At 33.8% G+C, this 13,870-nt stretch overlaps 1 protein-coding gene across 1 annotated transcript in view; it reads left to right on the top strand.

Annotated features, from left to right (window-relative positions):
- Positions 1-2,570: 2,570 nt before the first annotated feature.
- Positions 2,571-13,870, top strand: part of LOC110108434 (ribonuclease II, chloroplastic/mitochondrial) — a 29,376-nt gene continuing 18,076 nt past the window's right edge. Inside the window, exons 1-12 of the mRNA XM_020839064.2 lie at positions 2,571-3,044; positions 3,122-3,281; positions 3,463-3,576; positions 3,667-3,744; positions 4,413-4,544; positions 8,359-8,580; positions 9,238-9,420; positions 9,516-9,578; positions 9,692-9,798; positions 9,876-10,025; positions 10,140-10,299; positions 13,336-13,731. Coding sequence (XP_020694723.1) covers positions 2,710-3,044; positions 3,122-3,281; positions 3,463-3,576; positions 3,667-3,744; positions 4,413-4,544; positions 8,359-8,580; positions 9,238-9,420; positions 9,516-9,578; positions 9,692-9,798; positions 9,876-10,025; positions 10,140-10,299; positions 13,336-13,731 — 2,100 coding nt within the window. The 5' untranslated portion in view covers positions 2,571-2,709. The remainder of the gene's footprint in view (positions 3,045-3,121; positions 3,282-3,462; positions 3,577-3,666; positions 3,745-4,412; positions 4,545-8,358; positions 8,581-9,237; positions 9,421-9,515; positions 9,579-9,691; positions 9,799-9,875; positions 10,026-10,139; positions 10,300-13,335; positions 13,732-13,870) is intronic.

Here is a 13,870-nt window from a genome sequence, read left to right as displayed (position 1 = left end):
GTGTCCTATTAGTAATCGAATAATTAAATTTTTTGGAGAAAAGCCATATATGAAATTTAATGCTTTCAAAATTTTAGTAGATTTCACAGGCTCTTGTACACACTATATTGGAGCTTATAGACAATGAGTACATGCCTATTCGCACTGTATACAAGATTGTACACTATTGTATAAGCATGTGGTAACATTGTACAAAGTATATACAATATTGTACACAATGTGTACAACCTTGTACACAATTGGTACAAAGCTTGTATACACCATGTATAATATTATACAATGTGTAAAAGCTTTTCAATATGTACATCTCATGTTGTACAAGCTTATGATAATCTTATACACAGTGTATACAATGCTATATACATTGTGTACAAGCCTGATTTATTAAACAAATATTACTATCACAAGCTTGTATATATTATTATAATAAGAATCATAAATAAAAATAAAAGTATAAATATTATCGGGAATCATTTAAACCTGGTTATCACTAAGATCCCTAAATATGTCTAAGATCTGGATGGCAAAAATAAATGTGCCTTCCCCATCAAAGGAAATGGGGTATTGAGGTAGTTATTATAGGATCAACAAAAGATGTGTGCTCTAGAAATAAATTTGCATATAATCAATAGGTAGTATTTAAAAAAGGAACAAATCTACCATTAAAAAATCCACAATTAGTAATATAATCATAGAGAGTATTCAATATTAACAAAGGAACAAATCCACTCATATATCATATGGCTATATCATCAACATACTTCATCATCATACGATCAAATTGAATAACTAAAAAAATCTTAACTGATATATCCCAATAATACCTTGTGAACTCATCTACATTATGGGCAGTAATAATGAACCTCTTTGGGGGCCTCTTTGGAGTTCTATAGTTATTGTTGGGAAAAAATAAATTGAACAACAAAAATTTGATGTACATATTTACAATACGACAGGGGCTTGATTTGTCAATATTCTTCATTTAATTTTTAATTTCAATTCTAGTATATTTAATTAGTGTCTCAAGTTCCCAGTATATCAAATCACCCTTGTTTAACAAACCAATCATTCTAGCCACTTCATCTATTGTTAATTGCATGTCATGTCCTTTGATTTTGAATGCTTTATCAGGCACATCCCAACATGCTAACAACATGTAGATTAGGGGTGTATTTTTTTAAAATGAAAGAACTAAGTAAATTGAAATATGTGTATCATCTTCAAAGCGTCCTCCAGTTCATCGGGCAATATCCCTTTTAAATAGTCGCATAAAGATCTAATTGTTGATGATCTACAATGAAAATTAACATTTGGGATGTACATATGTAACAATAAAAGTTTAAATTATTTTTTAATTTATCTTATATAAAAACTTTAGAAGATTGAATAATTTTGTTAGTAATATATGTGTACATGATTGTACACATTGTTTACGCTGCTAACAAAAGCTTGTACACCATATATAGTATATACAAGCTCTTGTACATAGTATGTATAAAGCTCTTGTACATGAGCTTATATAGTCGACGTACAATACTTTGTATACATGATATATAAGATCTTGTACACATTGTGTAAAAGTGCTCTAGATTTTTCTTATACATAAAAGCTTATAAAATATTTTTTTTGCTCACCATATTTATTAACATTATATTCAATATAATATAAAATAAAACAATATATTGATAACTAAAAAAAGTAATCATTTATATTTAATTTAACATTTTTTATTTTTAATATCATCACTGATATTTTCATTCTTCTCATTATCAAACACATTTCTCGATTTTTCAATTTTATTTTTTTTTTAATATTTTGTTGTTATCATCTATTAATCATTAGAAAATATATCATTCTACTAATTATAATATTGTGCAAATTGTGTAAAAGAGTTTGCACATATTATATACAATATATTGTACACTGAGTATACAAGGGCTTATACAAACTATGTACAAAGGGCTTGACCCTACATCACTGCCTTATGCATAAAGTATATAAGCAAAATTACAAACAATGAATTATTCTGTGTGGAGTCAAAACAATAATTGCAAGGTTAAATGTAATAAAGTTGATTGTAAAACTGGTTGTATGAATAGTCTGCGTATGGACTTCACACAAAATAATTTCTCTAGTTACAAAAAAATCCAAAATACTAAATGGAGGCTTGCCATTCATGACTTTAAAGTGTTGATATTAAAAAATTGATAAATAGAAACGATACATAAATTTAAATTTACATGAAATAAATAAATAAAAACTATATGTCACACCTTAGTAAAAAAATCCATGTGGTTGCACAAAATAAATTGATCAAAAAAGTACGTGTCAATCACGAATAGAGTCCGGATGCAAAGTGTTGTATTCGGATTCTGGACATAATAATTTCTCCTATTATGGACTGTAATTATTTACCAAAAACCATCATTCGGTTGTAGATCACCAATACCCTAATCTAAAATTTTAAGTTTATATAATAATAATAATAATAATAATAATAATAATAATAATAAGGTTAAAATGATAGTCAAGGCATCTAATTTGAAAATATAGGTCTAGAGCCTTAGGCTTGAGTCAACCTCCAGTCATATTAGCTCAACCCTATCAACAATCAGGCTTGTCGCCGGCCGAACCGCCACGGCGCCACCGGCGTGTCGATCCACCAACGGGCAACTCCATCTATTATCCGTATCTTCCTTCTGCATTTCAATGATTCCCCAGGCAATTCCGACTGTTCCCTCTATCGCATCCATCATTCTCATGAACAAGCCCATGGCAAGCACGGCTGTTAGTGGCTTCTCTATCGTGCGCTCCGCCGCCTACCCTCCGCTCTGCATCGTCCTCTCCCGCCATTTTTTACGCATCCGTTTTCCCTCGCCGGGCGCAACGTTAAAGTTATCTCACTCTCAAATGTTTCCATCCAATTTCCTCACCCCACAATTCCATGGCGGCCATTCTACCTCGCATGCCCACAGCCTTGTTGACTACGTTATGGAGGAGCTGCAAGCCATGCGTTCGATGAGGCGTGTCCGCCCGACCAAGAGGTATATTTATCTTCTTTACAAAAATTTGTCCTTTTTATCTTGGGAATGGTTTCATCAGTTGCATTGATAAATCGCAGAGTGGAGTTAGCGAGCTCTCCGGAGTTACTGGAGGTTAAGCAGGCAAAGAGATCACTTCAGAAAGGCTGTTTGCTTGAATTTCGGAAAGATACACAAAAGCTATTGCTTGCTGTGGCGCAGAAACCTGATGGGAAGAAGAATTGGATAGTTTGCGATCAGGTTTTACTAGAAACAGCCTCTGCAGCTTGTTGAATTGGTTACTAGGTGTACACTTGTTTTTGTTTATTTGCTTATTCATGTACATGTTCTTTCTAAACATCCTGCATTCTGCAGTTCAGTATAATCTGAGTTATTGTTTTTGATAGTTTATATATAATGCTATTTTAATTTATGAAGTCAGAATGGGGTCATGTCCTCTATCAAGCCTCAGCAAGTCACCTATATTGTTACTGGCTTTGAAAGCTTCGATCACAGAGATATTCCTGATTTTCTCCAGAAAGCTCAGAGTCTCTTGGTAAGTAGAAATTTGTGGCATGTTCCCTATTTGGGCCTTTGCAAAGGCATTTTTTTATTTTCTTTTGTGTTTTGCATGGTTTTCTCGAAGGACCCGGCTATGTTGGAGTGTGCTTGGGAGGAGCTTTTGGAAAATAATAGGTCGGTGACACCCGAAGAATTAGCGGAGGTTAGACTTTCTTGAACAAGAACGAAATTTTTCTGACGAGAACTTCTCACTTTATAATATATCCATGAGTTCAAGAAGAAATCCAGTCATCCAAGGCTCTACTATAGTACACTATTGGCATGCTGGATGCAATTAAGCAACTAAGACTTTGGAATGGGTTTCCAATCTTCATGAGCCACAAAGGCTGAACTATGCATTTGCATTCATCAAAACCTACTACAAACTATTAAAGTAAAGAAAGGGAAAAACCCTTAAGCAAAAGAAGCAAAATAACTATCTTCCTCAAGAATATCAAAAAATTCTTGAGGAATGTTACAATTATCTCTATCTCCTATATCCCAAACAAAAGTATCCTCTATAGCTTCATGAGCCACAAAGGAGGGAGAAATTATTAGGTGCGGACACCGGACAGAGAGAATCATCCGGATTTCTCTTTGTCTACAGTAAAAGCGCAGTAACTGTGCTTGGATTGCGTTTTTACTATAGACATAGAGAAATCCGAATGATTCTCTATGTCTGGTGTTTGCCAAGGAGGAGGGATTCCATGCAAGGCAGCAAGCACAACACACATACACACACAGTCTTTTCCACATGTATTCCTGGTCTTACAGTTGTCTTCCTATCAAAACTTTGAATAACTAAATAAAACTATCTTTTATTGTTTCCAGGTTATATATGGCAGCAGCGAGCCTCTTGAGAGCTATTGTGCTCATCTCTTGCTATCAGAAAATGATATTTATTTCAATCAAGTTGAGTCTAAAGGATATTTACCTGTTTATGAACCACGCCCTACTATACAGGTACTGCTATAATTCTTTTTTTCTTTTTAGTATTGTAGAAGTTTCTATACTGTCGTTGATGCAGCGAAGATCGTCGACTGGAGTGGAAGTGACGAAGGTCGGCGGCGATTAACCTGGAAGGAGTGTTAGCGGGGGAAAACAGGAAATAAACAGAGGAGAAGAAGAGGAATAAGGGGGAGGAACAGCTGAACGGCTGTGTATAATTTTTGATTGTAAAGTTGTCTGATTACAATTGCTTTTGCTTCCTCTATGTATCTCCTCCAGGTGTACTAAAAAAGGTGTAACAAGCTAAAAGATAGTATTAGTACTATGCTGTATGAAATAGAAACTAGGTAGTGGAAATGTGCTATAAACTGTTATAAGGATAAGCTGTCCGGTAGGACAGTTTTGGGAGTAAACCTGCTCCGCATCAGTCGTTTTCAGAAATTATAAGATGGAGTAGTGTTTGCTTTATTCATAAATAAGCTGATATATCCCGATCAACATTCCAAATGCTTGATATCTTCAGCAAAGTTTTATGCTATATTGAATTTACTAAACAGTTATTATCTGGAACTTGGCATGCTAAGCATTATGAATTTAGAAGATTCAAAACAGTTAAACTGCTTATCTTAACAAGTTAAGATCTCGTTTGGGACGGCTTTCTTACTGCTTTTAAAACAACGTTTTAGTATAAAAATTAAATTTTTTGTACTATAAAGCTGTTTTAAGAAGCATCAAGAAAGCCGCCCCAAACTAAGCCTAAATATCCAAGCATAAAAACAACCATAGGTGGAACTTTGAATAACAACCACATTTTTTTCCCAGATCTCGGGTGTTTCAACACTCTTTCTCAAACTATTTGTTAGAGATATATAATCTGTAGTTTGCCGAGAATATTTTTGAATGCAGTATTGCAAAGCCCTTGAGTGAATATATCATAGTCACTATCTATTGGAACAAAATGAGTGTAAATCTTCTGAGATTCCAATCTTTTTATAAACTGTCTATCCATTTCTGCATATTTAGTTCAGTCATGCTGTTCTACTTGTTATCATATTATAGTGTTGTATGTCCCTCCCATTTAATCTTCAGATCTTTAAATATAGTTTTAACCCAAAGTAGTTCATAGATCCCATTGGCAATTGCTTTAAACTCATATTCTGCACTTGATCTTGAGACTATTGGTTTTTTTTTAAGATTGTGCATGTATGATTTTCTTGATTTTGTCTATATCCCATCCCACACAGATTTTGTTAATTTTCCAAACAATGCTCTTGGAGATTGTTTCAATTCATATAGTTCCTTTTTTAGTTTGCATGCTTGATTTTTTGAAAATGAGTTTTTTAATGTTAGTGGGGAATCTTTGAGAACATCTTATATATCACCATGCCAAAAGGCATTATTTACATCATATTATTGCAAGAATCATCTAATATTAATGACCAAGGAGATTAAGATATAAATTGTATTCAATTTTTGTGATTGAAGCAAAATTTTCCTGGTGCTCAACTCCATAGGATTGGATATGTCCTGTTGTTATTAACTTGATTTTATATTTTTATATACTTCAATATGCACATCCTATAATAAATTTTCATTAAAATAACTCAATCATCTCATATGTGTGGATTTTTTATAGGGTGTTCATCTATTTTCTCATAGCTTCCATCCAATTCTTATTTTCTTATGCTTCAAATAAAATTTGTGGAATTTTGATGGTATTAATGTTTATAAGGAGGCTTTATGAATATGAGATGAGTTTTCGATGGATGCATATTGAGATATGGGGTATAGGGAATTTTATCAAAATTTTATATAACAATAGTTTGACCATGATTATTGTTAGGAGAGGTAGGAAGGTTACTAGACACTGGTTTCGAGGCTTGGAATTGCAAGAGAATTTGGATAGGCTTTGTCCTGCTTGTATAGATCTGAAGTGGTTTAGTAAATGGATAGTTGATCTTAGTGGGATATGCATATTAATTGTTTAATAGTAAAAGGAAAAATATTGAGTTTGCTAGACTTATCTTCTGCATGATTGTTCTCCCCATGAAGATAATTCTAATTAAAGAATGAATGTTTTATTAAATGTGATATCTTTTGATATAAGAAAAATTTTGGCCGTTGGATGATTGAATTTATGCCCCATTTGAGCACGCGAATATCCTAAGAAGACACACGTAAGTGCTTTATGATCCAATTTATATTGTTGTTGTTTAAGAATATGTACATAAGATACATCCAAATATTTTAGGAGCAAGTCTTGCGAATAATTATTCCTAGGAAAACATTCAGTGAGGCAGATGGCTTCTCCCAGATATCCTTTGGGATTCTAATTTTGAAAGATAATAGTCTTGGTAAGCCCAGGAAGGTGTCTATTTTTCTTCTTTCATCCATCCCGTTTTGTTAGGCATTGGGACATTAGAATTGATGAATAAAGAGGGTTGAGGTTTGGTTTAAATAATATTGGGCATTATAAATATTGAATTTTTTAATGTTTGCTACAAATTGATTTTTTATCATAGCAAAAAAATTGTGAGAATATGATTGATATCATATTTTTATTTGATAAGATAAACACATGCCATTCAAAGTGTAATAATCAATAAGTGTTATAAATACTTTAGCTACAGGGATGGTAGGGATTTTCGAAGGTTCTCAGATATTTGATTAGATTAATATATATAAAATAAGTAGATGATCGAGATTCACTCAAAATAAAAGATGCTCTATAATGTTTAGCAATTTCACAGGTTTCATATTATTGTCAACATTTTTAATTAGGAGGGAAACATACATTTGAGAATTTTAGAAGGCAGATGTCCTAATTTATAATGATGATTCCAAATAGTATCTTCACTAGAAACAAACATAAAGAAAAGAGATGAATGATTGTTACAATTATTATTGTCTTCAAGTATGTATAACCCATCATTTTCTCTAGCTCGATGTGGGCTCCCACTAATAGAAACTTGGTGTTTGTCATTTAATTTGCTTCCTCGACTAGTGCATAATCAAATTTAATGCAATCCATATTCAAACTGAATCCTTCTTTATCAAATTTAAGATTCGAGCTGGTTATAGGGGTCAACACTCGATCAATCTTCTTGCCATAGTTAGGTCTTGAAAAATACAATTATCAGTAAAGAATATGGCCTCAGAGTTTTGATCCTGGGTTATTTTATGAATAAATAAAAGTTTTACTGTTAGATGAGAGACAAGTAAAAGATTGTTAAAAGTAAGTGAAAGGAAAAATGAGAATATTTCCTTGTAATTCAATAGTAGTTAAGGAGCCACTGACTAATTTGATTTTTCAATTGTTAGGATAGGGTTGGTATGTTTGAAAGATGTTGGTCGAATCTGACATGTGATTAATGGCATCTAAGTTAATTACCCGTGTATTATGAGATTATTTAAGGCCTTAAAAGTAAAAAACCTTAAAAGTTTAACTTTTTTGAGCTAGAGATCATGAAGTTGATAATTTTTTAAAGAGTTGAGAAGTTTCCTTAACCTGTCAATTTCTCATGAATTCAGTTCTCGAGTATCTGTGAAATGGGCATGTCATTTTGATTGACTTTCTTTATATCCGTCATATGAGGTCTCCCATAGAATATCAAGTACAACTGATAGTTTGTGTTTTCACGCTGCTGTTTGCATGCTGCATGATACTCCCGATTATAATTAATTACTTTATAATGAATAATTTTTTGTACCGTTGCCATTCCACTTTGTATGATCATGTTAAGTAACAGCCTTTTTTGACATTTGAGAGGCTGACTTCACTCTTCTTTTTTATTGTAGCATATATCTCATTTATGTAATATGGTTGTAGGTGGAAGAACTTATTCATAGGAAGAATCTCAAAGAGGCATTTAACAAGGAAGTGGAAGAATTTGTCAAATTACTTGTTTCAGCGAAGGCTTCACCTCCTTGCAGTAAACCTTCTAAATGTTCATGGTTGAAGGAAGAGAAGTGCAGACAATGGATGGTTTCTCTTGAAGCTTATGCTATTGATGCGTGCAAAAATGATGAACAGAAGAAAACTGCTGGAAATGTGAGCAATCTGGCTTCACTATGCTTTTCAGTGCTTGCTCTCTGTCATGAAGGCATAACAAAGTAACAGACTAGGAGTGTTCTTGTTAGTAAACTTTTTTAAGAAAACAGGTTAATAATTTATTTTAACTAAAAACACAGTAAATAATAAAGTTGAAGGAGACATTAGTTGCCTTTTTGAGGGCATTCTAGGGTTGCCAAACTCTTTTTTATTTTTTGTTTTAAAAATTCTGCCCAAAGCTAAAATTGCCACAAGTATTGATGTCTTTTTTCCTTTCTGGTGTTGGGATCAGTGCTGTCATTTCATTGCTTCTATTCACTTTTTACATCAAATTCTATTGATGAAATTAAATAATTAATCGCCATTTGAAGTCCTATGATCAATGAAGATATTGACATTTGTTTTTCATTTCAGAGTTATGTTAAAAATTTATTTTAACTTGGAATATTTGAGCATCCCTCATTAATTAAAAAAATATTAAATAAGGAACAACTTACTCTTGCCCCATTTGTGTTGATGTGTGTCCTAGTCATTTGTGACTCTAATTTTTGAATAAAATATATCAAACATTAGTTTAGGATGTCAAATTTACTAATCTTTTGTATCATCATATTTTGACTTAATTTACTCTATTTTGATTGGGTGCTATGGAGATAGATTCTCAAGGGAATGGGACTATCAAAGACTTCATCTAATGCGGTGAACCTTCTTATAGATGTTGGCTATTTCCCAGTTCATGTTAATCTCGATCTCTTGAAGTTCAATATCAGTACTGAACAACGTGAGGAAGTATTATTGGCTGCTGAAAACCTTTTAACAACTTCTACTGACGTTGATGAGGTAGAATTGTAACTTTATATGTGTTTGCCTTTTGAATCTTTTTAATCCACCTTTTTCTTTTCCACTTTACATTGATGTTTTGTTATTAATTTCAGGGTATCAGAAAAGATCTTTCATCCTTGAAAGTGTATGCAATTGATGTTGATGAAGCTGATGAGGTAAGGATGCATCTAAGCATTCTATGATACTTGAATAAGCTTAGAAATTGTTTTAAAAAAATGCTCCCTTGTGGCTTCTTTCTATAGTAATAATTGTATTGGTGGTGATCCAGCTTGATGATGCACTGAGCGCTGTGAAGCTACCAGATGGTAAGATTAAGGTCTGGATACATGTTGCAGATCCTGCTTGTTTGGTTGAACCTAGGAGCATAATTGACAGGTTCAACTGTTGTTAATAAGCTTTATAAAGATAAATTTGAGTGAACAGAGATGATTTAGCATTTTATTACTTTTCAGGGAGGCAATGCGCAGAGGAACCTCTATTTTTTTGCCCACTGCCACATTTCCAATGTTCCCTGAAAAGCTTGCCATGGAAGGTATGAGTTTGCTGCAAGGGAAGCTTTGCAAAGCTGTCAGTGTGTCTGTAACCCTGCATGAAGATGGAAGGTATGTTTTACATCTGATATTTGATGTGTTGGATTGTTTATGATGAAAGTATTTATGGAAAGACCGATATTTATATTAAAACCTATAAAACCCTAATCAATAATTGCTTTACAGTATTGCAGAGTACACAATATGTAACTCCATCATAAGGCCAACCTACATGTTGACCTATGAGAGTGCGTCAGAGTTACTTCATTTGGGCTTGGAAGAGGAGGCTGAACTGAGAATTTTATCTGAGGCAGCTTCCCTCCGTTTACAATGGCGTCGGAACCAGGTTATGTTCTTAACCATGAAGATCAGTTTGCATGTTTTAAGTCTTCATTTGAATGAGAATGCTGATTGCATGCACTTTTCCTTGAGCAAATGCTATTTTCAACATCCCAAATTTGATATTTTTGTTGAGTGTTGGTTTTTTGTTCTTTACTTGGTTCAGGCTATAACTTTAAGACAGGACATTTACCATTTTCATTTTGGAACTGTTGGCTACATTATCTGAACTTAATATGGAATGAATGATTTTAAAGCCCTAAGTCAAATGTGTAAATAATATAAAAAATGGGCATTTGCATGTTTATATATCCATGCATGCGTATGAGAAGACCATGCATAATGTTAATACCTAGTCTCGCTGGTACTTGATCAAGCTGTTTAAAGCTTAACACTAATTTTTTGATCTCCTTGTAAGTAGATAGTATATAATTGGTAGACATATTCTCCCTTAAACGTATCACTACTTATTGAATAAATACATATCAATTTAGTTAAATTAGACCTTCAACTTATCACTATTATTAACTGTTAACATGTATGTAGCATCGACCAGGATATTTTGTTTTATAGTTCATATTAGACCTTCAAAGCATACAACAATGAAAATCCACTAGTAAAGGCACAAAGCCGACAACAAACCCGATCCTCTGTTAGCAATTAGATATAATCGATAAGGTTTAACAGATAATCACAAAATACCCCCTAAATACCGTTTGGGCCCCGACGAGAGTTTTACGGATATACACGTGACGTCTGAGGAAGTTGCGTGGGTCAAAATGATAAATTTAAGTTTGAGCCTGATCCTCCATCAACAATTAGACAGTCGATAAGGTTGAACATGTAATTATAAAAATACCCCCTAAATACCCGCAAGAGCCCCAAAGAGCGTGTCATATTTACATACGTGACATCTGAGCATGTTGCGCAGGTCAAAAAATGAACTTAAGTTCAAGTCTAATATTTCTCCTTGATAGAATAGGAGTCGACACGACTTGAACCAATGAAAAAATATATGGTCGTGGGATCGACCGGGACATTTGTTTTATACGTTTATATTAGGCCTTCAAGGCTTATGAACAAGAAAAATTCATTAGTAAAGGCATAAAGCCTATGATGAACCTAATCCTCTATTGGCCAACAAACAGAGTTGACATGGTTCAATCAATAAAATACAATTACCCATGAATACTCCAATGATGGCCGTGCTGAACGTAGATAGATCTCAACCAAAGGAGTTAATTCCAAATATTTTATATATTTCCTAAATACCCTTGAAAGATCAAAATTCTAAAAATTCTAAAATTTCAAAATTTAAAACATTTAAAATCAAAATTCAACCATCAAACACTTAAAATAAAAACTATCAACCCTTTGCAACAGTTTGTTGAGATGGACAAATTTAAATATCACTTTAACTCATAAAGAACTGATGTATGGTCGAGAATATCACTATAATTCATTCTCAAACAGTCTCTTACAAGCAAGGATGTGACACGTGTCCTCTAACAGACGGTTTTGCCACCAAATGACACTGCAAGTAAACGGTTATGACCGGGACCCTCTGAACCGGGTGGTTTGCCGCTAAATGACACCACTAAATTACGGTCATGACCAGATCTCGTAAGCTCCCCAATGGCATTAAATCTTTTAGATATGAATCAATAAGGTATAATTGATAGGACACAAAGCCCTCTGTTAGCTAAGGTTGATTCATATTTATCCCCTTAGACAAATACTTACCCTAGCTCTACAAGGTATTCTTGGACGACACAACCTATGACTGTCGATAATGATTTTTCTGTCAGGTTGGGTCGACTACCTCCTCTAACTAAGTAGACCCGGGGACCGTGATCACCCGGGATGACGGAATCAGGGGATCTCGATCGGGTTCGCCATCACTTCCCACCATCCACTTTAAGTGCAGGATAGTGAAATTTCTAATTTTAAATATCAAATTTTCAAATATCAAATTCATGCTTCTACTATATGACAGATAACACGTGTTTCTACGTTTTTGATTGACGACTAGCCTTAATCGAAAGTTATCTCTCGCTATTGGGAGGGATAATTAACTATAGGGGCTTGCACCTATTGGAAACTAAAACTCAGATCTGAAGTCCTCGCAAAATGAGGGCGAAATCTCTTGGTAGTGTCTTATTTCAAACCTAATATGCCTTCTGAAAATTTACTTTGGAATTTAATCCGTTAAAACTCTCCCAAAAGCAGATGAGGCCTGGGCGTGAATTTTCGGAGCCCACAAAATGCTTTCCATTGTCATAGAAACCATCATCATAGGGTAATATTTTACATTGTTACTAAAAAGGGTTACTAAATCAATGCCATTTCCCTTGACTTGCATGTCAAATGAATAAGGACTTTTAAATTTGCTTCATGTTCATCATAGCACGTTCATAAAAATTAAGCCATAAAAATGTTAAAACATGCAACTGGGTTGTGTTTGGTTTGAAAATGAGTTGAAAATTTTAACCTGCTAATGGCATATAGTGAATGTCTCATGTTTAAAGCTGGGCTTAGCTCTGTATTTCTTGTTTTTCTCATTTTCTTTAAGCACATAGTAGCCAAAAATGACAAGTGCAATCTATAAAATATCATATATCTCCTGAGTGATGTCTAATGATTAACACATCAGAAAAGTCTTTTATGTTAGAAGGATATAATGCATTGTATTGTAAGTTCAAAGTTCTCTCTCTATCCATTTATTGTAACTTTATATGCTCAACTGATTACTTATATAGCCCGACCTATCTATGGAAAGCTAACGTCTGTATGCATATAAGCTTGTATAGGCCACTTTTAACCAGAAAAAAAAAAAGAACAAAAAAAGAAGGTTATATTTATTGAGGCACAAATGCTTTGTTTTCTGTTTTCTCCTTCGTCCTTCTCTATGTAATAACCTATGCTTCCTTAGCAGATTATCTCAATCGCTTCTCTAAGTGATATTGGTTAAAGGCTCTCTCAGTTGAAAATAAGTGCTCGTTGTTCAATATTTTTAATAAGAAGCAAAAAATTTAACTTTCAGGGGGCAATAGATACAACCATGATTGAGCCACGTGTCAAAGTAGCCAATCCTGATGATCCTGAACCCTTGATCAACCTATATGTTGAAGACCAATCAGACCCTGCAATGCGGCTTGTTTCAGAAATGATGATACTTTGTGGAGAGGTTGTAGCTACCTTTGGTTCTGCCCACAATATTCCATTGCCTTACAGAGGTCAGCCTCAGTCAAGCATCTCGCCATTCGCATTTGCCCATCTTCCAGAAGGACCAGTAAGGAGCTCTGCTTATGTCAGAATAATGCGTGCTGCTGAAATGGATTTTAAACAGCCTATTCGCCATGGTATTTTGGGTATTCCTGGCTATGTACAGTTTACATCTCCAATTAGAAGATACATTGATCTTCTAGCCCACTATCAGGTATTTTTTTTACATGATAATGATGTTGTTGCTTTTCTTTCTACTTCTAAGCCGACGCCTTGTGTTGGTTTTCTTATTTGCGCATATGATTAATTGGAATCCTCATGCGAACGTATAAAAAATTGGAAGTATTAAAATT

Source organism: Dendrobium catenatum, unplaced genomic scaffold (genome assembly GCF_001605985.2).
Source record: "Dendrobium catenatum unplaced genomic scaffold, ASM160598v2 fragScaff_scaffold_1221, whole genome shotgun sequence".
NCBI lineage: Eukaryota > Viridiplantae > Streptophyta > Magnoliopsida > Asparagales > Orchidaceae > Dendrobium > Dendrobium catenatum.
Note: the sequence above shows the minus strand (reverse complement) of the source record. Positions and strands in the feature narration are given on the sequence as shown.